The 27,882-nt window shown below is 39.3% G+C and overlaps 2 protein-coding genes and 1 pseudogene across 2 annotated transcripts; 1 reads left to right on the top strand and 2 right to left on the bottom strand.

Moving 5' to 3' along the window:
• On the top strand, nt 1-27,882 carry LOC140246367 (uncharacterized). The gene is made up of 22 exons (XM_072325835.1): nt 1-100; nt 1,814-1,954; nt 4,539-4,601; nt 6,062-6,140; nt 7,266-7,446; nt 7,784-9,580; nt 10,101-10,397; nt 11,741-11,961; nt 12,417-12,433; nt 12,879-12,999; nt 13,802-13,882; nt 15,472-15,683; nt 17,860-18,025; nt 18,661-18,718; nt 19,928-19,982; nt 20,576-20,610; nt 21,557-21,852; nt 22,422-22,513; nt 22,688-22,886; nt 23,711-23,790; nt 24,859-24,941; nt 25,972-27,882. Exons 2-22 carry the CDS (start codon nt 1,822-1,824, stop codon nt 26,056-26,058), a joined length of 4,353 nt encoding a protein of 1,450 aa, XP_072181936.1. The 5' UTR covers nt 1-100; nt 1,814-1,821; the 3' UTR covers nt 26,059-27,882.
• On the bottom strand, nt 18,632-19,642 carry LOC140238872 (uncharacterized; annotated as a pseudogene).
• Nucleotides 21,570-22,904, bottom strand: LOC140238862 (uncharacterized). The gene has a single exon (XM_072318762.1). It carries the CDS (start codon nt 22,902-22,904, stop codon nt 21,570-21,572), a length of 1,335 nt encoding a protein of 444 aa, XP_072174863.1.

The following is a 27,882-nucleotide window of genomic DNA, read 5'->3' as shown; positions in this document are numbered from 1 at the left end:
GACCGCTCAGACTGCACACGCGGGACACATGTGTGATGACGGCATTGCACCGTATTTAGCTCTACAATTTAATGTAGAATATTTGAATCCACAACAACAGGTCAGTATGATTATTTATTACGCGTACTTCTCAAGGGGCAAGAAAGGTAGCATGTCCTTCCTCGTCATGGCGTCAACTTGTGCTGGATGTGAAGTTGTCCTTACGATTGCCTAGATCTCGTTAGTCCCATATGTGAAAATATATGTAAGTAAGTCGGGTAAAAACTTATGGATGCTCACGCGAGCTAAATTTATGCCCATGCCACTGCACAGTCATCGCATCGCATCGTTAGAATAATAATGATAGTAATAGTAATGATAGTAATAGTAATAATGAATAAATAAGTAAATAAATAGATAAATAGATAGATAGATAATTAAATAAATAAATAAATAAATAAAGCCAGGGTAGATGTTCAACTTCTAGATGTAAGATGTTTACTTAAATTTACTGTCCTTGGATTCATGACATCATCAGCTGATCATGTTTGTTACCCTTGAAACGACCAACGTTACACCCGTTACTCAGAAGCATTGTAACAATCTTAATCAAATAAGCGTCATTTTGATGTTGTCGGGGTTGAAATACACAATTCACATTCAGGCCTCCAACTTAACCGAAAACAAAGATTTAATGCATCATCTGCACACTGTGACTAGAGTAAAATATCCCGTTTGCGGCAGTTTAAGCATTGTTAAGGGTTTTTCCAACTTGTAAACAAATCAGGCAAATTATTTTCAACCATTTCATATATCATAGACAAGATTATTAATTAACACAACTGTTTTCATTAAAGAAATTTACCAATGACCAACGCAGTTTTCATGATTTACCAGGGCAAAACCCGGCACAATTTTCGCCGATAAGGGCGATATGCGACGTAGTATTTCTGCTTGCGGCACGATGTACAATCCCTATGCAATACGCGCGTGCTCCGCGATCTGTAGCTGAACGCCTTCACATGTCTCGCGAACATTGCGTAAGCGCCAATTCCCATTGCGAAAGCACATGAAAATAGCGGGCGCACATGCATTGGCCGCAAACAAGATCGCAAATCTTGCGGTGTTGTTGATGTCTTTCTCGTGTTTTTCTCATTTTTTTTTATGGCAACATCCACTTTCCGAAAAAAATGGCGGCCCACATCGGCTCGCGAAAGTTCTATTTTACGTGAGGATATGTTTTCAAAATCCATGAACATCGAGAAAATGACAAAAAACCAGTTTCTTGGACCATTGTTTCTTAACTGTTATGTTAAGAAGTACCGAAAATTTCATTTTGGATGCGATATGTTGTCATTTAGGTGAGAAAATTTCACTTTCGTCAGAGATCGTGCCCATTTTAATGGTTGGTTTTTGTTGATTGCTAGTGTGTTAGTATATGTGTAGTGTGCATACTCAGTGCAGTGCTGTGTTTAGCGGTATATTACCGTGTATGCTCTACCTGCCGCGAACGGCTGCAAGGCCGCATACTGCCGTAGTTACTCTAGTTCTAACTAAGTTCTAGATCACATTTCTCCGCACAGTAATCATTGATATGAACCGGATCATCATCGTGCTGCACTTTCACAGGTTAAGCAGTCTATTGTGCAGCAGTACACTTGAGCAGGGCAGAGCATGGACTGATTGTATTACTTGATTTATTTGTCCTATTTGTCACAAAATATGTGTAATTTGATGAAAAAGGATATATTTTATTGATTTCATCTATATTGAAGTTTCCCCTTTCCCTTCATCCATTCACTCCTTTTTTATTCTCCTTTTGTTTTTGTTGCAGAGTTTGGAATGGCTGCGGAGCAAAAAAGGCTGTTCGTAGGTGGTCTCCACCAGTCAGTCACTGAGCAAGAAGTCAGGGACAGATTTTCCAGACATGGGACCATCTCATCAGTAGAGATCAAGACAAAGAAGGATCTGAGAGGTAACAATGTAGCAGTTCAAACCATCAATAGAGGAGTTACTCTATTCATTTTTATGTCACAATTCATTACCTTTATCTACTCACTTGGGGCAAAGTACAAGGGACCAATGCCCTTTACTTGTGTTCCTTGTGTGTGGGAAGGAACACTTCATCATCAAGTTTACACTTGTATTCATCATGAGGAGTGAAATGAGATGGGTCACATGGAAGATATGTGACTCTCTCTGTGTTCTCTAGATCACAAGATCTCTATTTCATGACCAACTGGGGAAAAAAGATTGTTTTCCCTCTTACCAGAGGGGATAGTATGATAGCACGCAACATTGCTCAGCTAGTCTCTCCGAGCCTTAAACCAGACTCTTCTCGATTTTAAGAAAGACATTCTACCACTAACATTTCTTCAGAGCTATAGCAGCTTATAGACAAAACTGACATGTCAGCAGATGGTATTCGCCCTTTGTTTACCTCTGCCTCTTTAATATGCCATTCACTTCGCAGAGTTGATACATTTTATTCAACTGCTGACAGCCATGATGAGAACTTAATTGTAGAAAAGGGCATGGGCATCAAAAGGTAACACATACTTTGATATGCAAGATTTTGTAAACTACATGTATGTTTGCTTTGCATCTACAGTACTATTGGTAACCAAGAACCTCTTTACAAGCAAGGTTGTTTTGGATGTTAAAGATACAGTTTAGGCCAAGTAAAAAAAGAAACCAGTTTCTCGTCCTCGCGCGCATCGATTTTGGTCGCCGCATCGATTTTTTAAAGTATTTACTATTTTCAAAATGGCGCTGAAAATACCAAGAAATTCATAATTCTCGTCCCAGCCCGCTCCCCGCCCGCATCGAATTTCAGTTGCCGCATCGACTTTTATGATATTTACTAGTTTTTCGGCCGCCGAAAAAAAAAATATCGACAATTCACCTACCAATCGTGATTTCTCATTGCTAAATACGCCTTGCGTCCTCTACTTAGTACAGCTGTAGCTTCTGTAGTGCGTATGAGTTAACGCATGCATTTCACACTGCGAGCTCGGCAAGAAGGAATGACCCACAAAGCAGTCGAACTGTAGTTGGATGGGCGCGCGGCGGGCCTGGGCTGTGATGTATATGTACAGCGCACTCGGTACGTCGTGAACGCGATAGCAGTAACATTTAATTCCACGCATATTTCGCGCATTGTTCGTATTTTTCCCCGTTTCCCATATTTTAAGCGGATGAATTGTACTGTGCAAATGCTTGTGAGGATTGTATCGAGTTTGTATGTATACATTTTCATGTCATTGTGACTATGTGCATGTGTGTGCCGTGTCGGAAGGTACGGTGCCAGTGCAGTGGCCGTGCCGGCCGCGTATGCGTGTCTGTAACTGTCAGGGTCCCCATCCCCTGGTCTGTCAGCTGTCTGCACGCACGCATGAACACATTCGAATGTGTAGAGGCCCAAACACTCTGCTCTGTAACGTTGCATCTGACGGCGATATACTATTATTACTTAGTATTCTATTTTGAAGAGAATATGAATGCGCTTTTCCAGCAAATTTAGAATTATTAGATGGGTGTATCTACAAAATGAATAACTTTTCCACGGATTCTGGTTTGTCTCGTATTTCTGCGGGATACTTTTCTTTACGATGTAAATTCATGGACACGGCCGTGAGTCGTATCACCTGTAGTGTGATTGAATCATTCATCATCCAAATGATGAGTGATTATCAAATGTCTTTTTAGAACATGAAGAAACATCTTTAAATGTTTAATGCCATAATGCCATATCAGTATCATTTTGACATCCATGTACCAGCCAGTTTCCAGTTGAATGTGCTACAATTGTGCTGTGAAGAGATGCAGATAGGCCTGTGGACACAAAAAGTCACAAACACCAATGATAAATAAAGCAGTGTTTTGAATATCATGGAATTTATTTCAGTCGTACATTTGTTGATAGAGTGTTTTATACCTGTTTCAATTAATAGCACAATACGTCAGAATTGCAAGTACACTGGTATCAGAAATGCCATTACGACACTAAATACCAGTATTAAGATGGTCATTTTCCCTTGACATCTGTAGTGGAAAGGAAAAGCAAATGTATTTCTGCATGCATGAAGTTTCATTTCAAGTATGGTACATATATCTATTTGTTTGAAAATGCACAGAGTGCTGGCAAGACATCCACTTGGGACCTGGTCTCTCATAACACGGCTACCGCATACCAGAGTTATATTTCATTTCATAAATTGGATATAGAAAATAGTAAAGCCCTCTCTCGTTACCTTCTCAGAATTACCGGATGAGAAACACATGTTACTTTCATTTTGACAATCCTCGAAAAAATAGTAAGATATCAAATAGTAAGGACCTCCCTCATCGCCTTGCTCAAAAAACCCGGACGACAAACTACTTTCTTTTTTTACTTGGCCTTATGCAGTATCCTTCTTTTTGAGTGGTTTGTATGTGATTATTGGGCCAGTCATAGATCAAAGTCCAGCACAAAGTTTCATGATTGCACCACATATGAATTGCATTATTTTCATTCTCAATATGCAATTTGTAGGTCACTTTATTTATGTTTCTTGCAGGTAATCCTGTCAAGACATTTGCCTACTTGGACATTTGTCTGCCTGAAAGTGAACTAAAGAAATGTAAGTGTTGATCATCCAGACTGAAAACTTCATTTTAATTTTGTTGTTTTGGGTCATTTGAGTATCTATCTTAAGTCATGAAGTAGTCTTCATATGAAGCACATTGTGACATATTACAAACACCGTACATACTTTGGAAGTAGTGATTTGGCTTGAGATAAAATCTTCACAACTATTATGAGTATAGTATTTACATTTCTGTTGACAAATATTGTAAATATTGTGTTTATGGACAATATGTTTCGCTTTTATTTTATCAAGATTTTTGTTAAAGTATCCTTTCACCATTATACATTGCAATTACAGTGCACTCCCATTCATAATGACATGGTTATAATGAAATTCCGGTTACATCGAAATAAAAACTTGGGCCGCAAACATTATCTGATCTATGTTTTCTATTGTTTATTTGTTCGGTTGTAACAAAATTTCAATATAACGAAAGAAAACTGCTAGTCCCAAGGACTTCGTTAGAATGGGAGTCCACTATATAGGAATTTAATACAAAGGAGCCCATATCACTATGATATTTGAATAGTATGCAATAAAGTATGTGAGACCTTACATCACAAAACTTAACATAAAGTTGCCAGAAAACATTTTTCTGATCAGGTCAGATATTGGAAGCATTATGTCATAGAAGTATTACATCACTTATCAACATCTGGTTGTCCTAACATATTTAAGTAGTTGATTGAAATATCCATGCTCCAATCTTATTGTGCACAGCACAAAGAGGGAAATTAAATCTTAATAGCATGAGTATTATCCGGTAAACTAAGTTGCAAAACTTGGCAAATTCTGTTCATGAATATTCCAAAGTATCAATGATGTGCTTACTGTTTTGAACAGTGTTTTGTCTTATTTTCACACACACTTTCATGCACATCATACTTAGAAAACCAAGAAAACTATTAACAAAAAAGAAATAGTTATGTTTGACTAAAATGGTAAAAGTCATTACTCGCGTTGGATTTAATGTTTTCTAAGCTTTTATGTTCAAGTGTTGTCCTGAAAAGTAGTTACTCTTCTAGAAAATTCTAATTCCAGGAATAAACTGTGTTGACCCAAACACATACTTCATGGCCTACTGGAAAGGAAAGTGTTATATTGGATTATGTTGCATGATCACATATGGTATTTTCATACTTTTCCAGGGTTGATAATCTTTATTTGTAGTGATGATAATGAGCTGCACATATGACCAAAAAAGCAGTGATATTACAATCTTCTCGTTTTGTATGTTTGACTTCAGTTAAGACAATTGATCTTGAGATTTGCATTGCAGGTGATTAAATCTTTTTGAAACATACATTGTGAATATTTATGGAGATAAAGTTATTTATGATACTTAATTTTTTTTTTCATATTCCTACATGTATGCTTTTTTTCTTCACATTATTTTCAATGTACATTGTGGTTTTGTGTTTTTGAATCTTGCCTCATAATTTTGTTTCCAGGTATGAGTACGTACAACAATGCCAAATGGAAGGGAAACGTCATGCAAATTCAACTGGCCAAGGAGAGTTTTCTGACTAAGTAAGCACATGATTTATATGAATTTCTTAGTGACTGCTCTTAAAGGGACTGTACAGTACTGGTTGAGGTGGGGATTCATGTTTTGAACATTCCTAAGTGAGATAATGAAAAGCCTCTTATAAAATATGAAAGAGCATGTAATTTTAAGAAGTATTCAACGTTTATTTGATGAAAATTGGTTTTCAAATGGCTGAGATATCCCAAAAAGTGCTAATGATAAAAGGCGACATGCCACAACTTTATTAGGGTCTTTTGTTTCACCTTGTTTTTGGATATCTCACCCATTTCAAAACCGATTTTCATCGAATAAACTTTTGATACCCCTTAGAACGGCATGCTCTTTGACATCTCATAGAGTGGTTTCTGAATATCTCGCAAAACGTTAAAAGCTAAATCCTCACCTCGACCAGAACTGTACACACCCTTTAAATTTCCCTTCTTTCACACTAGGTCCCACATCATTGAGTGGACTGCAGGACCCCCCCCCCCCCCCAAAAAAAAAAAAAAAAAAAAAGCACACACACACACACACACACAAAACACACACAAAAAAACAAACAAACAAACAAACAAACAAACAAATAAACACACACACAAAAAAAACAAACAAATAAACAAAACACACACACACAAAATCATGTGGACTCTCACCGAGAGGTCTTTCTTTGGGCACCCCATCAAAGCTTGTCAAGTATGGAGACAAGATTTTGAGGGGAGAAGTGATCTTAGACTTGTTATTGATAGCACCTAGCTGTGTGCACATGCGCGAACTCTTGTGGCATATGGCAGTGCTCACTCCAAACCACCGTTTGCCTGCAGATTTGGGACGGTCAAAATAATATTTTAAGATCTCTTCTGACTGTTCCCGCCACACAGGATCTACATAATGTAGATACACAGGGTATGATGGAACCTGCCACTTTTCTCAGGTGACGTCTGCAGAGACACACATATTTTTTGGACCTGTTTGCCATCAACATTCTTGTTTTGTACAGCTATTGTGTATAAGTAGAACTTTTTTCTTGTGGATCCACTTAGTGATGAGGATTGACAAAACATTAACTCAGTCATGAATGACATGTGTGATAATCATTTCCTTTGTATACCCAAAACCTTAATGCACAGGTTAAATCAGGAGAGGGCAGAGATGACATCTCCAAGTAAATCTGAGGTCCCAGAGAAGTCGAGTTCACCATCCTTCAGGGCAGTGGCTGAAAAGAGGCTATCTGAAAACCTTGAGAAGTTTGGAGCAAGTGACTTCAATGTGAAGGGGAAAGTTCCAGGAACTTTGGTTGAAGGAGAAAAGGTAAGTGTTGAAAATCAACAACACTCAGTTACCAGGATTCTGTGAGAATAAGAGATGCACATGATTATGCTGTTGTTTTTGTAACTTTTGTCTTTACAATCCCTGCTTTTAACATTTTTTTTTTTTTTATCAACAAGGGTAATGCATTAGCTGCTTAGACAATCTTGTGTAGTTTATTGGCATTGCTAGGGGACTGTTTTGTATAGTTGGGAATAGTTTCGTTTTCATGAAGTGTATTAGTCATAAAAGTTTCCTAACAGTTACTTACATACAGGAGCATACAGGAGTGATCTCTTTGTTAACTTGTTTTTCTCTCTGTTCTCATTCCGTGTTGCAGAACTGGGTTGTAGGTAAATATGGGAGGGTGCTCCCTATTGTGTACATCAGGAGGAAAGACAAGCAGAAAGTTGTTTGCTATGACCCTTCCAAGTATAGCCACCATGTGAAGAGATTGAAAGATGAAGGCAGGACGGAGGAGGCGGACGACCTCCCTCCCCTCTCCAAGCTGACGTGGCAACTCCCAGAAGGAGACTCGGAGAGCACGTTGAAGAGGAAAGGGGTGTTTCCCCAGGGAAGGCCACTGATGATCCACAGAAAGAGGATAAAAGATGCGGCCGCTGTGAGGAGGGAGCAGTTAATTGCGGGCACACTACCGGTGAGCAGAATCGCTGCCCGAGCTCGCAGGCAGTACAACTCGGACTCCAGTGGGGAGGATCTTTTCGATGATGACGATGACAGCAGCGATGACAACTTTGCGATGCCCTACGACCATCACCAAGGTAATGACCACCTTGTGAAAGATGCAGGTGACCGTGATGAGGATAGCCAGTCTTCAGACTTTGAGATTGTTGTCGAGAGCCATACTTCCTGCCCAAGTGTGAATGCTTCTTCCATAAACAGTTCATCTGTGCATTTATCTCATGCGCATGGAATCTTGCCAGGAAGCGACCAATTGGGAGGGATGTCGGACGACTCTGACAGGGATTCAGTAGATACGGATGAAATTTGCAGCTCTTTTAAAACATTATCAGCTAGAGCACCTGATGTTGTCGAAACACAAAATAGGAAGGAAAATGCCACGCCTTCAGTGACAGAGTTCAGAGACGAGCCACCTGGTAGGTCCAAAAGAACGAAAGCTTCCTCAGAGCAGGATGGTGGCAAGGATGAACATGACATCGAGAAGATGCAGAGCAAAGGAGATGTGAAAATAGGAAGCAAGAAGCGCTCAGCAGCTCCAGAGGAAATGAAAAAAGTTAAGGTTAGGAAATCCAGTCAAGCCGGAGAGGGCCCTGTTGTCACCAGTAGCTATCACAGTGGTAGCTCTGATGAAGATGCTTGTGAAAATGACTCAGAGGTAGATATAGAACATTTGATGCATCAGGATGTGGTGCTTGCCCCAAAACGAGATGGATTTGGGGAAGAAACAGCAGACTCCAGCCTTGACTTTGAGGGTCTCACTTCGGAGGGTTCGATTCTTCAGCAAGACTGTATGGATGACGCAGAACCTCGGTCTTCTGATCCAGATGATGACGTGGAAGGAAAAGTTGTTGGATTGAATCCATTGGCCAGATTTGACTTTGAACCGCTGATACTTGACAGGACTGCACTGAACGGATGGAACCGAGCATCAGGGTGTGGTCAAGCCATCTCCATGGACACACAGCAGACGTGTCCAGTTGCAGGACTTGGTGAAGTTGGTGATGGCACTGGTACTGATGATGAAAGGACTAGTAGTCATCTGGTTGAGGAGGAGGAGGAAGTGGAGGAGCAGGAGAAGGAGGATACTACAGGTAGCCTCACAAGTGATGATGATGTTGATGATGAAACTTCAAAAGTGCCTCACAAAAATGATGCAGGTGAATGCAATGTGCAGACTGAAAATATGTCTAAACCAGATAGATTTGATATTGGAAGTACATCATGTAGTGAGTCATTAGCAGGCTCAGCTTCGCCAGAAGAGGAAGCTAAGACTGAAACACCGAAGAAACTCTCCAAAGCTGCCAAAAAGCAGCTCGCCAGAGAGTTGGCGGAAAAGCAGAGACTTGCCAACGAGAGACGTTTGGAGTCTGCCAAACTGCAGCAGAGGGCACTGTTAGATCGTCAGGCTGCGATTAGGGGAGCTCTTGCTGCTGTGGTAAGATTTTTTATCTCCCATCCTTTATAGAATTAGCAGTATTAGCATTGTTTTAGCATCATAGAAATACATGTAGGTACATCATTCAAATATAGTTGTCCAATCATTGCAGTTTGTCCATAAAAAAAAGAAAAGTTAATGTGAAGAACATTAGTGCTGCTAGAATAAATGAAATACTGTGCAAGACGATTGAGTATTAAACAAGTGCTTACAATGACAGTTGCTAGGTAGGCCATAAAACTCAAGGTAACCTTGAGCAACCTGTATGGTTGCATCTTTGAAGGCTACTTGTTCAGGTGTGAAATCATTTCCAGCTTTTGGAGTGACAATTTGCAACTTCTAGAAAATCTTTTCAATGCCCAAAGTGTTTCTGATGGATTTGTTTGTTTGTTTTTTCAGTGTTGCAAAAAAAGAGAAACTCCTTTTTTTATATAAAGATGAAATTAAAATGTGCCAGTTGATTATATATACATTTCTAATGAAGGAAACATTTTTTTTGTGCCATTAACTGCATTATTAGGACTCAAAAGACAAGAAACAAGGCAAACACATCACATTTGATTCAGATGATGATGACAATGATGATGGAGCTATTCTACCAGTGGCAGCCTCATTTCCCGAGTCAGAGCCTGTGGAATCTGGCAGCAGACAAAAGAAATATGGCCGAATCTCTCTCTTTGGCAGTGATGGGGAAAGCAGTGATAGTCAAGGCGAAGATGACAACCATGACGATGGCGATGATGATGATGATGATGACGATGACGATGATCAGAGATTCAGGATAAAGCCCCAGTACGAAGGAACAGCTGGTCAGAAAGTAAGTACAGGCCAACCATACCAAAAATTACTAGCCTTGTTGGATTATTTCATCCGTTTACAAGTGTGGTAGGCAACAAGCAGTTTCTGTATGTCTTTTCATTGGATATTGCAGGCTACTACAGAGCAGTGTGGGAAAATCCAACAATGCAAGATAATCATTATTTCAAATTGTGGTGATTTTAATCATAGATTATCTGTCCTGGTAAATCTTACATTTCTTTGTTCTCTTTTATTCTCCAAGTGGCAATGACTTCACAGACCTTGTGCAACTTGTGTGTAGATGAAAAATAGGCATTCAACAGAACACACCGTTGTTACATTTGGCCAATCATTTTCTAATTATTTACCCAATTGTTATTTGATTGACAATAGTGTTAGAATAAACAATTTAGGTAATAGTTTATTAGTGTGGTGAAATTGGTTCATAGATCTTATGATAGTGACATCATATTTTATTCTTATATAATTCGTCGCTGGGTGATAAGACCTTGTATCTGCAATTTTGGTGAAAATGAGTTTTTTGGATTAATGGTCAAATAGTGGATTAAATGATGTCCTGTCCAAATCCCAACTGTCTTACTCCAAAAATGAAGCCACCACGGCATGTCAAAGGAAAGGCTATTCCATTCGCCACAGTGCTTTGGCCGCCATGTTTTTTGGCTCTCCTGAACATTTGACATTTTGTAGATACGAGGTCTTATCGCCCCAGCGACGCGATGCTGGAGTGTTAAGGGTTTCTTAATGCATTTAGACATCATCATTGGAGCTCAGTCAGGAAAGTCCAAAAATCTTTTTTTAATCATGCCACGACAACGTTAAAGAGCATCTTTGAGGGTGTCAAAACTACAGCAGTATTAAACTAAGATAAGCACTCAGAGAGCACAGACCTCCGCCAAGCCAGCAACTCATTTCCACCCTTACATGCATGCAATATCCCAAAATAGAAGCCCTTTGTTTATGTCATTGCCCGAGCAGAGAGTGCGCTTTAGTGCGCATATGTAAACCTCCAGTACGCGCAGCTTCAACCCCAATTTCGTTGACCTTATATGCTGAAAGATGAAAAATCCTTCAAAAATCCATTAAAAATTTCTGGATCACTCTCAAAATTGAATGAGGTGTTCCTTGTGTCGATATCGACCTTTTATGAAACTTTCAGTTTAATCCGAATACAGCTTTTTGAGTTACTTTGCAAACAGACAAACCAACGCCGATGATCACTTAACTTCCTTCCTTGGCGGAGGTAATGATTCCATTAATGGAAGAGTTTAAGACTACTGTTTGGTCTGCCAGTGACCTTTATTGTGGTAATAAGAGTTTGTTATCTTTACCCACTGTGCACAGCTGAGAGAAATGGAGGAGAGATACGGAGGGGATGATCGTTTCAAACTAAGCCAGCACTTCTTGGATGATAAGGAGGTGGAGAAAGATGATGCTGTCAAGGATGACAATATGATTGGTAGGAGAGTTTTCCATATCAACTTTACCATGTCAAGAGCCAGCTATGGCAGTGTCATACCAACAGCTGACTTTGATTTCATCAGTTCTCCTGTCTACTGTACTTCGTAAGAAAATAGAATTGGGTACAGAGAATTGGTGCAAACCAATGTTACAAGGCCTGTCATGATTACTGTAAAAGTGGAAATTTTTGCGGTGTTGAAATTATCGCGCATTTTGCACAACCAGAAACTAGCGCGAAAATAAAAGCCCATGAATATTTTTGCTTGCCATATGTTCCTGTGCGTGACGTCTTGATTCCGCGGAATTAAAAACACGCGAAACTCTTCTGACCCGGCCAAGCGCGAAAAATTAGTCCGAGAAAATATCCACTTTTACAGTAGCATTGTATCACTTTTCTTCATGGTTTCTTTTGATTGCATAGAAAAGCATTCCTACCGGATTTTTTTTATCTGTGCGCAACATATTTTTTCCTCTGTTGCAAGATATTGGAAAGTTGTCCTTAAGACTCAGTGTAACCTCAGATCATCACAACTCTGTCCATTTCTTCACACCCCACCAGGGTGATCTCGAGCCTGGGTAAGGGGAGGGGAAGGACTGGCATCCCCACCCTTGATAAGATGTGACCCATCGTGCAGAAAAGCCAATGAGAAACTTGAAAGGTCGTGATTACCTGGGGGAGAGTGAAGAATCTGCATTTGGAAAGCTAGGAAGAGAAACCCAGCATTGTCACTGTTACCTTGTAGCTCCATGCAATGTTTAGTGCATTTTCTGATTATGAAATGAGAACAAGCACTGTCAGTTTTGCCTAATGGTTGAATTCAAACAGAGAGAAAGAAAAAAAATGATAGAAAAGGCATTTGTGTAAATTATATTCAACTTTCCCGCAAGTCATATTGATTCAAAACACTATCAGGAATTGGAAAGCATAAGCTCTGCCCAGTAATAGACTGTGAGAGGTCAACTTAAAGCAACTGTGCTTACCTTGAAATAAAAACACCAACATGTCATATCTCTACCACAGTGGTCCAGGATGAAGTTGGGCGTGACCTCCAGGAAGAGAAACAAAGGTCACTCGCCATCTTGCAAGCCATGATGGGAACTGAGGCAGTGAAAGCAGTGAAGAGCAAGGAGCCAAATTTTAAGTATGTGCCATGAATGTACAAATCTTCCTATTTTAGTTTTCTACTGTTGTAAGAGTATAAACTTACCCAGGAAATTGAAATTACATTATGGAAATAGACAGGATTTTTCATTTCATTTTTTTTTTTTTGTCTGTTACATAGAAATGTGTGGAAAACATATGCTGTTCCTGTGGGTTTTTGCAAAGTGCAGGAAATCATGCCAGTGAGTACACTATATGCGAGAAAAAAGATCAACTGTTGTCATGCGTAACAGTACATTGATAGTCAATTCCATCACAAAATTCCAGGGTAGTGTATATTTTTAGTATGTGGCAATTTTTGGTCTACAAAGCATCATCATAACCTCCTTCCATATTCAGAGGGTATGTTGGCCCTCTCACTCAGTAAAAAGAAGAGAAAAGCAAAAGATTGTGTGTTCTCAAAGATATGTGTGTTCTCAAATTTCAAGTTGTAATTTGTGTTTAAATGGGAAATATTGAAGTCAATTATTACCAAAAGCACTCTGTGATTCTGCCTGTCCAAATAGTTTGTATACATTTGTAATAGTGGTCCTCTCATAATAAGAGTTGAAAACAATTGAATATCACAATTTTAAGTGGTCAGTATGAAATGCTGAACTTTGTGTGCACTTTTGACTTTGAATTAGAATGCTCTTTGTTTATTTCTTTATTTTAAAAAGAATTATTTATTTATTTATTTATTTTTGGTCAAAATGAACATACATGGTCTTTGGATGTTATTAATCAACTTTGTTTGGCATGTTAACATTTTTAAAACTTTGATTTCATTGCTCTATATGCAGAGATCCAGGATTACTTCACTACGATCCAAGCCGTGAGGAACACAGCAAGTATGAAATCAAAGGCGGGGAAGATGACGAAAGGTAAATGAAACCTCCGTCAGGCCTGACATTTTTGAAGAATTTGCAGAATTGATAGAATGGTTAGCTCCCTCCAGTGTTCATTGACATATAGTTCTGGTCACCTGATCAATGCAAGTTATTTGAACATGAATGATGATTCCATAAATTGATATGTCTGGCAAGCTTATGCATCATGTTGCTTTGAAACAAGTTGAAGTTCCTAACCAAATGAGAAATAAAAAAAGGAAAGGTCATTTATACCAAAGTGCATATGAACTACACAACTATGAACTGGCTTGCAGAATGCATGAGGCCTCCATCCATTTCAAGCTTAATCGCTTACGATGGTGGTCTCCTGCATTCAGTGATCTCTGTTGTTTACTGAAAAATACTGTGTATCTTATTTTATGTTTCTGTGTACAGTTGTATCTACATTGCTCAATGCAACCACCTATTTGTATTGTTTGTGTACTGTTACGGATTTATTTCACTGCACTTGTTATTCTTTGTCTTTGTACTTTTTGAAATTTGTATTCAAAATGTATCTGTTTGAATGCAGAATAAAAACAAACAAACAAACAAATATATCTGTATTTAGGCAGACAGGAAAGAAATCATTTGTGCTATTTTCTTATTTTGTTCACCTTTTGGCCACTGGTTGGGTAGAGAATCCATCTGCATTGGTACACTTGTAGCAGCATGTTCCTGAGTTGCTCCTGGGAGATACTGAACAATTTATCTTTACAGCATCATCAAGTTGCTGTATGATGAGTCCAGTTTATTCAACAAAGTTTATGCACGTCTAAATAGATGTCATAGATATTGTGATGCATTCGGTCACCTTGAAAATCTATTCTTTAGCTTATCGGTTGTGACAGAATATTGGCCACAGTTTTCACAATATGGATGATTTGTGGCCTTGTGGCTGGCTTTAGTATCAGTATGTAATGCTGCACCATAATCCTCAAAAAGTATGATAGGTGAATTTTTTTAATAGGAATGACAATTCTATTGTGGGATTTGGTGTGTTTGACAGGACTTCGCTTTATCATATATGCAAAAAAAAACAACAACAACAACATGGTTTAGAAGCATAAAATCACATCCCAAGTAGAGTTTAACAGTTTTTGTAGTTGCATCTGTTTTGTCTCAAGTTCATTGTCTCCTTTGTAGGTGACCCCACTTGAAATTTTAAGGAGATTGACTCCTTGAACAGCATTTTGTGTAACAGTGTATACAGTCTTGCTTTCATTAGCATTGCAAAACTTTTATACCAAAATGTGTTATGTCTTTGCACCATTGTGATAACCAAGTAGATATCAATGCAAACTAGAAGTAAGTGAGGACATTCCTACCCAGTATACTGTCAAACCAGAACATTTGCAGCATGAAACTTTTGAAAATTGGAGCTGATGGCCTTTATCAAGTCATGAAACTTTCGCAGATTGCCAGTAACTGGTATTCAATGGAGTATGTAGACAAAAATTTTTGTGAACCTTGGCTCCAAACAAAATTTGAGGAAGTATCATGCTTGCAAAAATGTCTAGTGTTACACTATGGTCCACACTCCAATGTCATTCATTCTGGTCTCTGTGTCATCTGTTAACCAGTGATGCCAAGAAATTGGAGAGAGAGATGCAGAGGGAGAAGAGGAAGCTGGAGGAGGAGAGAGCCAAGATACCGGAGGTCTCCAAGGAGAAGTTCTTTGAGGTCAGCACTAACCTGAAAGATGCATTCAGCACCGGAGGACACCAGGAAACAGGAGGAGAAGGAGGAGGAGGAGGAGGGATGTTCACCTTCTTTGGACCAGATGATTCACAAGGTAAGGCTACCAAATAATAATGAAAAAAAAATAGATGGATAATGATGATGATGATAATAATGATAATAATTGCATTTATATGGGGCTTTATACGGGTGTTTCTAAGTGCACTAATGCTATTCATACGAGAAAACTAGTAAGCACAATAACATGAGGAAAATGCAAACCAAAATAACAGTAACAAAAAAAAAATACATACGTGATACTGTAGTCAATAACTAACTGTCTGCACCTCCAAAAAACACAAAAAAAGATCTAAGCATCAGACATTTCAGACATAGTACCTTACTGTAAAAGTGGATATTTTTGCATGAGTAATTTTTCACGCTCGGGCGGGTAAGATGGATTTTGTGTGCTTTTAATTCCGCGGAATCAGGACATTAAAGTCGGACCATCGTCACCTCTAATGGTACGTTGTTGTGTAACTCTTTCGAACGAACGAAATTTGTGCATGCAATTGCACAATGCCAGACTGCAGTGCTATCCATAAACATGTGGGACAATGCTGCCACTGAGACACGTGTGTGTGTGTGTGTGTGTGTGTGTACGCATCATACACACACATTGTGACCGCGAGCTGCAGTGATTGGAGGAGAGAGGCCAGAAGACGCGGGGCTCTTTTGGCCTCTCTTCATGCGCATGCGCACTGTGAGTGTGCGTCCATTCGGCACTGATCGGAAGCTCTCGTGGCTTGGACAGCCATTTTGGGTCTGGTGATTTAGAGTCCAGCGTGTGTTCGCTGACCCATTGAGCCAGCGCTATTCTCATTCGGTGTCACGACATTTGATGCAGAATGGGGGGAGGCAGCGTGTTGCGTTCGTCTCCGTGCCGCACAAACCACTCGCCACGATTGTAAGGCTTTAACTATTCGAACATATGGCATGCAAAAATATTTGCGTGCTTTTATTTTCGCGCTAGCGTCTGATTGTGTGAAATGCGCAATAATTTCCACACTGCAAAAATTCCACTTTTACAGTAACTCTTACTAATATGCGTAAGACATGTCAGTCTTTATCCCTTGTCTAGCAGCTCTGCTTCCTCCTTGGGTCACCACTCTCCTCTAACAATCTCATTGAACCAGAAATCTTTAATAACCTGTCTTTCCCCAGTCTTCAAACCTCTTGAATTCACATATCATTTCTAGGTGCTGCAGTTACCCTTTATTCACCAGCATGCACTAGAATCTTCCATACCATTACCCTCAGTCCTCACATCATTTCTATTCACACTAGGCTCCTTTTTAGAGACAGCTTTTGTGGTTGCAATGATTGCGGTCACCCTGGAAACAGCACACAGTTAACCAATTTTAGATAGTCTAGGTGGTACCAGAGTATCAGTAGTAGGATGTGATGGTGACAATTTTTTGCATTTTTTTTCATATGGGAACATTCTGGGTTTTTTTTTTTTTTTTTTTAAAGGGATGATATAGTTTTATAGGATTCACATTGTAACTTTTTGCAAGATCATTAGAAACCACTCATGAAATGGTACAGAGTATACAATTCTAAGAGGAATTCAAAGTTTATTTGATGAAAATAGGTTTTGAGATGGCTGAGATATCCCCCCCCCCAAGAAAAAAAAAGTAAAACAAAGTGGTCTCAGTAAAAGATGGGTTCCACCTTTTAATAAGACCACCTTTTTTTAATTATCTCAGCCATTTCAAAACAGATTTTTATCAAATAAACTTTGAATTCCTCTTAGAATTGTATGCTCCTTTATATTTCGTAAGAGGTTTCTCATCATCTCACAAAAAAAAGCCAAAACTATACCATCCCTTTAAGACTTGAAATGAGGGAGAGATTAAGAGGGACTTAGTCAATAATTTCTTTCCATAAAGAGAGGTCAGATGTTGTACACTTTGCTGGTGTAAATTGTGGAAGATACATATTGTACACAACAAATATTTCGTGACGTTTTTATTTGCGCGAGTCAGGTGCTACATATATTTGCGAAATTAAAGACATGCGAAAATAATGACTCTGATCCTGATATGAATGTGATGCACTTGTATACATTTCTCCGTTCAGTACAGTACTCCACGATCGCGAATTTAACCACTCATGAAATCGTTGGGAAGTCCCGATTTGCTAAAATTTTGACTCGCTAAAACATATGGCGTATACAGTATATGCTTTGCTGGTATACAATGTAAATTGTGTCCATTTGTCACTTGAAGGTGGAGCTGAGGAAGATGTTCAAAAAGATCCTGAGCCTCTTGACCTTGCCTCATCCCTCTTTCCATCCAAACGATTCAAGTATGATAGCAGCGATACGGAGGAAGAGGAGGAGGAGGAGGGAGGAGATGAAAAAATGGAAGCAGATGATTCACATGAGAAGACTCAGTAAGTTGTTTTCTTGCTCTTGTCCATTGTTTTATGATCAGAATTGTTTTTTCTTCCAAAAGTGTGATAGTGCAGGGGCATATCAGTTATTGGTGAAAGAGGGCCAAAATATATGAGGTGATGACCGTAAAATAGAAAATTAAATGAAAAACATTGAAATTTAATTTATATGTTATGAGTAATGGGAGGATAGAGAATTCAGCCATTGGCTGCGCATTAGCCATTGGCTGAATTTGCGTAATATGAGAGGCCGTTCCACGCGCAATCGCCATCTTTAAAAGCTAATGACTACTGTGAAAAATATTTCGAGATAAAATTGTAGTTCTTGTATAAGCCACATTTAAAGCTGTTCAGAGTAAGGGAGGGAGCGGAGGGTGCTGAATTCTCTATCCTCCCATTACTCGTAAAATATGAATTAAATTTCAATGTTTTTCATTTAATTTTCCATTTTATCTCGTAATGTACGGTAGAGAATTCAGCCATTGGCTGCGCATTAGCCATTGGCTGAATTTGCGTAATATGAGACTTTAAAGATTTTCACAGTAGTCATTGCTCACAGAGGATATATGTCAGAGATATGTTTTTGGACAACTTTACCTACTATGTTTACAGAACTGTATCTTGTCCCCTCCTAGAGGTCTGTTGTCCCAGAACTGCTTGTCCAAAAGACGTTACCTGGGATGTGGGTTTCAGGTAAAAATTCTTGAACGTGGATTCACTTTTCCACCCAGCATGTTTGAGAATGTCTGCTAATGGAAAATGATTCCTCTTGGCAGACGACGTTGCCGCTGATCTTGTTGAGTGTGCTTTGAAGAGAACGGTGTTGATACCTGATGCTTTCAACACAGTTTTAATCCATCGAGCGATGGTTTGCTTTGATGCCCTCCCATGAGGTTGCTTGTAGGTGACAAATAGTGCATTCTCCTCCTTCCTCAATGTGCTTGTTCTGTTAATGTATTCTTTAACATAGTGTACAACGCAGAGTTTCTTATCCTCGGGAAAGGCTTTCAGTGTTACTTTCACTCCAACATTCCCAGGTTGACTCTGCTTTATCAAATCAGCAACTGCTATCTCCACACAATCTTTGGACACCTTCACATTGTCAAGGGTTAGGTATGAAAGTGTTTGCACTCTTTGGGCGGAAGTCAACGAGAGTAAAAAACATACTTTGTGTGTCAGTTAACACAGCGAAATCTTGTGAGCTGGAGTTACTTGTCTGAGGTAGCTCAGCACCTTCCCCATATCCCATATGAAGCTGTATCGCGGAGTAGGTGGTCTGAGATTGAAGATGCCCTTGAAGTACCGGCAAATCCAAGGATGTGTAGAAATGGTGTATTTCTCGTCCCGTAGAAGAACAACTGATGCAAGTGCACTCCTTGATGTATTCAATGTGCTGTAGCTTGCTCCATTTTCGTACAGGGAATTAAAGAACGCAAACAAATTTCCCACCTTTGTATGGGTCCAACATAAATGACGCTCGTGACAAAACCTTTGCCACTTCCTAATATACACCATATACTGCTCCTTGGTAGATTTCCTCCAAGACGCTGCCATTATATCGGCAGTCTCTTCTGTCAGCCCTTGAGCTACGAAATGTTTGCTCCAACCCTGCAACATAAGAGGGAGAGATGTGTAAGTGGATGGGGTCTACCTGTAATAGGTTGAGTTAACAATTGGTGTTTTTGCAATACCCAGGGCTCCTCCAGTAGCATGTTACGTAGTACGGTATACCAGGGCTGTGTTGGCCAATTGGGCACTATCAAAATTCCCCTAGCACCGTCTTGTCTTATTTTTTGGAGACACTTTGCAACTAGGCTAAAGGGGGGAAACGCATAAAAATCTAGGGGTCCCCAATCAATGGTGAATGCGTCTACTGCCCATGCCCCTGGATCTGGTCTCCAGGAGACGTATGTTGGGAGCTGGGCATTCAGTCTGGTAGCAAAAAGGTCTACGTTTGGTAACCCATACCTCTGCATTATCTCAGAGAATATTGTCTTGTCTTAGTAGCATCCATTCTATATTATCATTGAATTTCCTTGACATCGTATCTGCTTCTGTGTTCTTAGAGCCTGCTAAGTGAGATGCTGTTATCCAAATTTGTCGTCTACTACACCAATCCCAAATTTGCAATGCCATTTCATTACATGCTTCAGACTTGACGCCGCCCATGCTATTCAAGTATGTCACCGCTGTGGTGTTGTCTAATCTCAACAGTATATGTGCATTTCTGACATTTGAACAGAAGCTTTTGAGGCCCAGACCGGCTGCTAGCATTTCCAGATAGTTTATTTCATTACCTGCTGCTCTTGCTAATTCTTGAGCATTCCATCTACCCCATGTCTTAGATTGCAGGTCTGTGGCAACCCAACCTTGTCCACTAGCATCTGTTCTTATTTCTTTTGATACTTTCTCTGGGTACAGGGGTTTAGACACGAGATGTTCATGGGATGACCACCAAACTAGTTCTGCCTTGACTCTATTCGATAGGCTCATATGTCTATCGAAATGTCCTTTCTGTTTTCTCAGGGCTCTGATTTTTTCCCTTTCCAGCTGCCTGTAATGCAAGGGGCCGTACTGAGAAGCTGGTAAGGCAGCCACAATCTTCCCAATGACTTTAGCTACCTCACGGATACTAGGTTTGTTATTGGCAAGTAAGGATCTGCATGCATCTTGGATGTCATTACTTTTACTGGCTGGAAGGGCAATTCTCATTTCAGATGTATCTAAATGGAAACCCAGAAATTCAATCTCATGAGATGGTTCAAGTACTGATTTCTCTGAGTGAATAATGAACCCTAGACTAGTCAAAAGGTCAGTGGTGACTTGCACAGCTGAGTGAGTGTCTGCTTTATTGTTCCCAATTATCAGTGTGTCGTCCAAGTACGACAAAACTGTGTGTCCCTGTTGTCTTAGTAAAGCAAGCACTGGTTTCAGTACTTTGCTGAACAGTCTTGGGGCGGATGATAAGCCATTTGACAAAGCTTTGAACTGCCATAATTGTTTCTCCATACGAAGCGGAGATATTTACAAGAGTCTAAGTGAATGGGAATTGTGTAGTATGCATCACGGAGGTCTACTGAAGCCATATAACACCCTTTTGAGAGGAGTAGGATACCAGATTGAATATTATCCATTTTAAAGTGTTGGTACTGAACACTTTTGTTGAGTTCGGACAGGTCAAGAATTAATCGAACTCCTCCATTCTTTTTTGGTCTCGTGAAAACCTCTGAAATAAATTCCCCTTCTTCATGGACACATTTTTCAATGACCTGTTTCTCTTCCAGAACAAGAATCTCATGGTCAATCTTGGCTGTTTCTTCAGCATTCCGCTTGTAAGAACGCAGAGGTTTATCTCGAGAAGGGGGAAATTTTTCTGGGTCAAATTCTATTGAATAGCCTTGAACTGCTTGTATGATGTGTGGGTCTCTTGTGATATTTTCCCAAGCAGGGAAAAATGGCTTCAGACGACCTCCGTTGACAGCTGGTGCTGTAACTAGATCGTTTTCTTTCATGTCTATGTTGTGTTCATAGTCACCTACCTGTTCTATTTCCTCCCCTGGCTTTGGCTCTGCCTGTGGTAGGTTGGCTGCTTGTTGCCACCCTCCCTTGCTGCTGACGATGGTGTGTAAGTGTGAGGAGGATCTTGAGGTCTTCCCCTCCAAGCCTTCCCTAAAAAAGGCTGTGCAGATGAACCGGCCATGGGGTTGGAATGTGATGTTCGACGGTCATAGCCCCTCCCCCAAGGACGGGCAAACCCAGTCGACGTGTTTTGATGGCGAGATGTCACATCCGGTTTCTTGTACGGCTGGAACCTTGATTGCTCTCGCGTGAAGCGTGATTTCATCATGCCTGACATTGTTTTCCTTTGTTCTTGGATCTCTTTCACTTGACTCCCAAGGTCATCTCCGAACAAGTACTTTGTCACTTTGTGAGAGGGCTTGCACAGGTGGTGGAAATTTGAGTTCATGTCAGGCTTTATGCTGTCCTTTCTCATGCAGTTGAGGGAGAAATTTGCATCGCAGAGAAAGGCCATAGCATCCTGCTGAGCTTCAGACAAAGTTGCTGGAAGGGTACGAGCAAACGCGTTTATCCCTTTCAAGAGGGATGACTGGATCATTTGTAGTTTCAGATCCCTGTGTCTCGTCCCCGTGGAGATGTTCTCCCAGATTGTGCTGTTAACTTTAGGGGTTTCCAGACATGTGCAGTTTGATGGGCAGGGGTAGCGAGTTGCTGCTTCGTCAAGAGATTTCTGGTCAAGTTTCTGTCCCATCATATACACAATGGTGTCTGCGACATCCTCATCGAGTGGTTCCCCTATCCCGGACGGAGCCACGAATTTCTGAGCCATTCGTGGTATCTTTAATTCTGGCCATTTGTCTTTATCTGCCTCCTGTAGGCCTACGTCCGAAAACAAGCTGACCGCGTCATCCCGGTTTGCCGACAGGAAATCGGCCACGCTGCGATTATCCGCCAATTCTATGACGGGTGGTGAGCTGCTTCCCCTTTGCGTGTCGCACTCGCCATATTCACTAAAACAATCCCGCGGCGTGTTGGCATGTTGTTCTCCATGATGAGGTGTGCTCAAGGTCTTGATCATTTTCTCGAACACTGACTCGAGTTTCCCAATGCGGGACATAACCTCCATGCTATTCTCCGCTGTAGTCACGGTCGGGTTTGGAGCGGTAGCAGCTGGTGCGGGCGGGTTCGGCTGTGCCTTCTCCGAAGCCGCGGGGCAGAATGCCTTAGGCCTCCCGCCGCTAGACAGAGTTTTGCCTGCAGCTTTCTTCTTCGCTGCCAGAGCTGGGCTGGCCTTAGGCTCACACAGCTCGGTATCTTTTTTGGCTTTTGCATTGTCCGATTTGTCAGCTGGTTCTTCCATGCTGAGTACGAAACAAACCAATGGTATTCACGCTTTTAAGAGAGCACGAAATCAGTTCCGTATTTCCACGGATTTCGATGATATTTTTCGACTTTCCCGGTCAGATAAAAATCGCTTCGCGATATAAAATTGCGCTGGAACGAAGATGGCGATTGCGTGCGGAACGGCCTCTCATATTACGCAAATTCAGCCAATGGCTAATGGGCAGCCAATGACTGAATTCTCTACCGTACATTACGAGATAAAATATCGGTTTATCATCCAGCACAACACCCTATCAAGTGAAATATCTGACTTGGTAAACTGTTGGTAATACAGGTATGCCTTGCATTCAACTCTTTGTTATCTGATGTGTACTTTAAAGTAAAAAAGAGGAAATGATTTCTACGAAGTGTATGTGTAGAATAATGACATTCATCCAAAGACAATTGTAATATTTGATGTTTCCCTGCTGCCATTCGAGGTATCTTATTTCTCTCATTGTTCATTTTTTTTTGGTAAGTCCAAATATAATATTTGATATGGGTATTTGAGTTTGCAGTTAGAAATAGAAATTTCAAATTTGTTTTCATTGTTTCCCCTAGCAAATCCCCAGTACATTGAAAAGCAGATGATATACTACCAAGCAAAATACAAACCTCCATACTTTTGTTGCAGGCCTATAATTATACTGCAACCTTCCAGCATGCATCTATGAGAGGTGGACTTGTCATTCTTATATTGTGCAGAATTTATTGTGTCATTCCCTGGAATGGGAACCAGATTCATAATGGCGTAATTGTGTTTTCTTTTATTTCTTTGCTTAGGAACACAGCTAAAGAGCCAGAGTTGGATGCCAGCTCTACCTGTACATTCTTCTTCCAGCCCAAGGACCAAAGACTAGAGGGTAATGTCTTAATGACAAATAGCTACTGTATACGCTGTTATTTTCGCACACAGATATTTTCGCGAATGAGGAGGTCACGTACATATTTGCGAGATGTTGTTTTTGCGAATTGTTACAGAGACCTTCATAAGCACACTATTAACTTAGTGCATGGTGACATTTTCGCCTGTTGTTAAATTCACGGTCCCACTGTGATTCGCGAAATTCACGAAAATTAAATCCTCACGAAAGCAACAGCTTATACAGTATCTTATTGTATAAGACACTGGAATAAGAATGATTAATTGTATTGGTGGTGGTGATGATATACCTACGTCTAATCATTTGCTGAAATACTGTAAAACAGATATGTTCATGTTCATGAAATATTCATGAATTTCCTGAGGAGCAAATATTCACAAAAGTAAAATGCATGTGAAAAGTTTTGTGTTCACAATGCAGTGAATGCATGTGGCAATTCATGAAAGTGCCATGCCACGAATGTTTTTGGGTGTGCAGTCATGAATGCAAATTTACATCAGAATATACCAATCGTTAATTATGAATATGCCATTGTTAAATACTTCATGTTTAGCCACCTGATTCTTGAAGGCAGCCACTTCATAATATTGCATTATTGTGAAATCATTGATTGCCAATTACCTACCTATGTCATTGATGTTATTAATGTCCACTCCATATACATTGTACACTATGTGCACAAGTTTCCACCTCATCCCAAATGATGCTCTCACTGCAGAATCACTTGAAATTGTTTGCATCCACAGAAAAATAGCGGATCAATTTATCTGTTAGATGTAGGTCTTCTCTAAGGATTGACAAATTATGTGGTGGCAACAGTAATCACTGTCATGAGGATGGGCATGATGTGCTCTTACTGAAATACTTGCATGTCAGCTTGAAATGATATAAAATTAATTTTCAGTGACAGCAAACATACAAACTGGTGTGTGCAGTGCTGAAAATTAATGATAGATTAAGGAATGTTTATTTTCTTGTGGTTTTAGAACATGTTTATGATTTAAGTTGATGAAGCTTATCACTGTTTTGTATTCCTCCTTCTACCAGATGGTGCCGAAACATTTTGTCGCCCAAAAGACCAAGGTGCTATGGTAAATGCCTGGGAAGAAGTTAAAGCACAACTACAAAATGTAAGCAGGAGTTTTGTTTTTCACTCTCTGAGATGATAAACTTGTAACATGTACTTGAGGCAAAATTCTTAACAATGTATATTGTATCTTTGAGTTACTATCTATGTGTCAGTCACTCTTATTAAAGATTTATAAGTTTCTAGTGATGACTGTGATGGTGAACTACGTTGTATGTGCACTAACATTTCTTTGGGAACACAAGTCTTGGTAAACTATACATTTTGTTCAAGAATGTCACACATCATTATTATAGCTTGATAATGCTTTGTTTTGGACACTGTAAACCTTTTTTTTTTGTGAAAATTCAAGTACCTGTGTAATGTAGCATGTTTTCTATTATTTCATTTTATATGTCATTGCACTGTCTGAAAAAGTTACCTTGTGATTGCATAATTGATGTAGAGAAAGGAAGGAAACATTTATGTTGAAGTGTATATTTGCTTTTTTCTGTTTAATTAATTATTCTGTTTTGACCGTGATCTTTGAGCAGCCGTATATTATCACCCACTTCAAAATCTTTTCATGTAAGTGAACAGTAGCATTGTGTTTTGAGGTGATTAACATTAATACCTGTACTGCAACAGTACTATCGCATACTCAAAATGAATTATGGAGATAGAGTAAATTACCGATGCAACATTGCAATCCCCTTTGTATTTCACATTTTTTCACTCACAGCATAATGATATTTCGAGAAATATATGGTCATGCTTGATATAATATAATAGTATTATGAGCAAACACATCTAGAAGTATTTGAGTATGGAACAATGGAGGTAACTCACCTAGCCAGCAGTGATGAAATTATATTTTCAAAATTATAGATACTGTTAACAACATCTTTTTATGGGAAGTGTTCATGTTTGCATTTTTTTTTTCCCAGTTAATTTTCACAGTCTGGACACTCTTTAGTGGCTAATAATGGAAAGTATTGAAGAATTTGTGCAAAGCTAAAATTACATTATTTTATGCACTTTTGAGTAAATCACCTGATTTGAGGTTTGTTTGTTTTTTATTCCGTTTCATGAAGGATTTCCGTAAGAGACATCGTAGAGCAGTGCGGGACCAGAAGGCATCCAAGAAGTGGACGAAGAAGTCGACGAAAGCAAAGAAGTAAACTGACCCTCAAAGCAATGCTCTTTCAGTCATGAAAATGACATAAATTTTATGAATCTGCATTCATACTGAGTCAAGTGTAACATTAGTACAAAAATTGACATTCAGTGCAAAAGCAATCTAGAGGTAGTGGCTGAGGTCAAATGATGAATCTTTATGGTTTCTTCATTGTCTTTGATAATGATGATGATCATTATGGTAACCAAAATAATAATCATGGTAATAAAAATCATGATAACAGCACAGTTAGCATTATGATCATGACGAAGATGATGATGATGATCATCATCTGTATCTATGTAGGTATTGTTATCATCAGCACTATCATTGTTGTTATAATGACAATGATAAATGAGACATTGTCTACCCTGCTGTTAATATAACCCACTAAATCATAACTTCTGTCCATGCACTTTGGGCAGCTTATCCTTAACCTTAATTCCTTGAATTGTTATGGCGGTCCTCACAATCTGAGTATGTTGCCCAGGATGTTTATTTTCGGAACATTCACTGTTTGTTTGTTTGTTTGTTTGTTTAAGAGGAAGAAGAAACAAAACTTTCCAGTCAAGTTGTTTGGACTTTCCTTCAGTCATTGTCTTTCTATCAGGCTCATGCATACAGTACATATGCAGAGGCCTTATTTCTGTGCCTTTAGATATCAGTGGTGGTCTTTCTGTACTGTTGAGTGATACATTCACATTAGATCTTGTCCTTGGTTGGTACTTTTTAAAGAATTCTACTCACAGAGTCTCTGATGAGTGAAAAGATTTGCTGTGCTGCAACACTTCTTTCCACTTTAAACACATATACTAAAAACATTGATTGATCATAACATTTCACTAGCATGACTTACATTTATATCAGTCATGTACATTGTACATGATGCTTTTTGTTGTATACATGTGTGACAATCTGCCACATCTCTTTTTGGAGCTCTTAAACCTTGTGGAATTTGATGTACCTACAAAAAGTGTGCGCAACATATCAAGTCTGACCTAGTTAATCAGAGAAGTTTTATTTCAAGTGTGTGAAACTGCAAATATGATAAAAGATTTATATAAGAAGAGAAGGTTATTTTTAAAAGAGTTCATGGAAAAAAAGAAAAAGAGAGAAAGTGTTATATTGACGAAAGCAGAATAAAGTGAGAGGGTTTTAGGACACAGGGCTTGAATGAAATTACAATGCTTGTGTATGGTGATGGCATGTCGGTTAAGGGCTAGAAGGGCTTATTTGCTGAACATTGCCTGTGGTTATAGTTCCTTTCTGGTTCTCAGCTACTGATGTTTTAATTTGTAAATTGAATTTAGACTTTGTAAAATTGTATTTTTAATACTGAACAGTGTGTTTTGAAGACAACACACACACACAATGAGCAAACTTCATCTCTGAGGAAATTACACTCTACAATTGAATACCTGAACATGAAAACTACCCAAGTCCAAATTTGGTTGTCATCTTTGTTGACCCTTTACGTAGTCACACAAAGATAGATAATCAGTCAAATGAATGTTTTACATTTAAATTTTTATGAATAATATTCCAATAACTGAAAAAACTAAAAGCATTACAAAATTATTTAATGATTTCTATTTTTTCTAAAGTTTTGTAATAGACTTGGGTAGTTTTTTCAGGAACCACTGTTTTGTTTTGTTTCTTCTTGGGCCATTGCTCTTAAATTCCATCATCATTGCATTTGATCGTCTTTGTTTTTTGTTTTTGTTTTGTTTTGCTTTTGTTTGTTTGTTTTGTGTTTGTTTGTTGTTGTTGTTGTTGTTGTTGTTTTTTTGTTTTTTTTTGTTTTTTTTTTGCTGTGGTGGGGCCAAGT

Source organism: Diadema setosum, chromosome 2, assembly GCF_964275005.1.
Source record: "Diadema setosum chromosome 2, eeDiaSeto1, whole genome shotgun sequence".
In the NCBI taxonomy this organism is placed as follows: Eukaryota; Metazoa; Echinodermata; class Echinoidea; order Diadematoida; family Diadematidae; genus Diadema; species Diadema setosum.
Note: the sequence above shows the minus strand (reverse complement) of the source record. Positions and strands in the feature narration are given on the sequence as shown.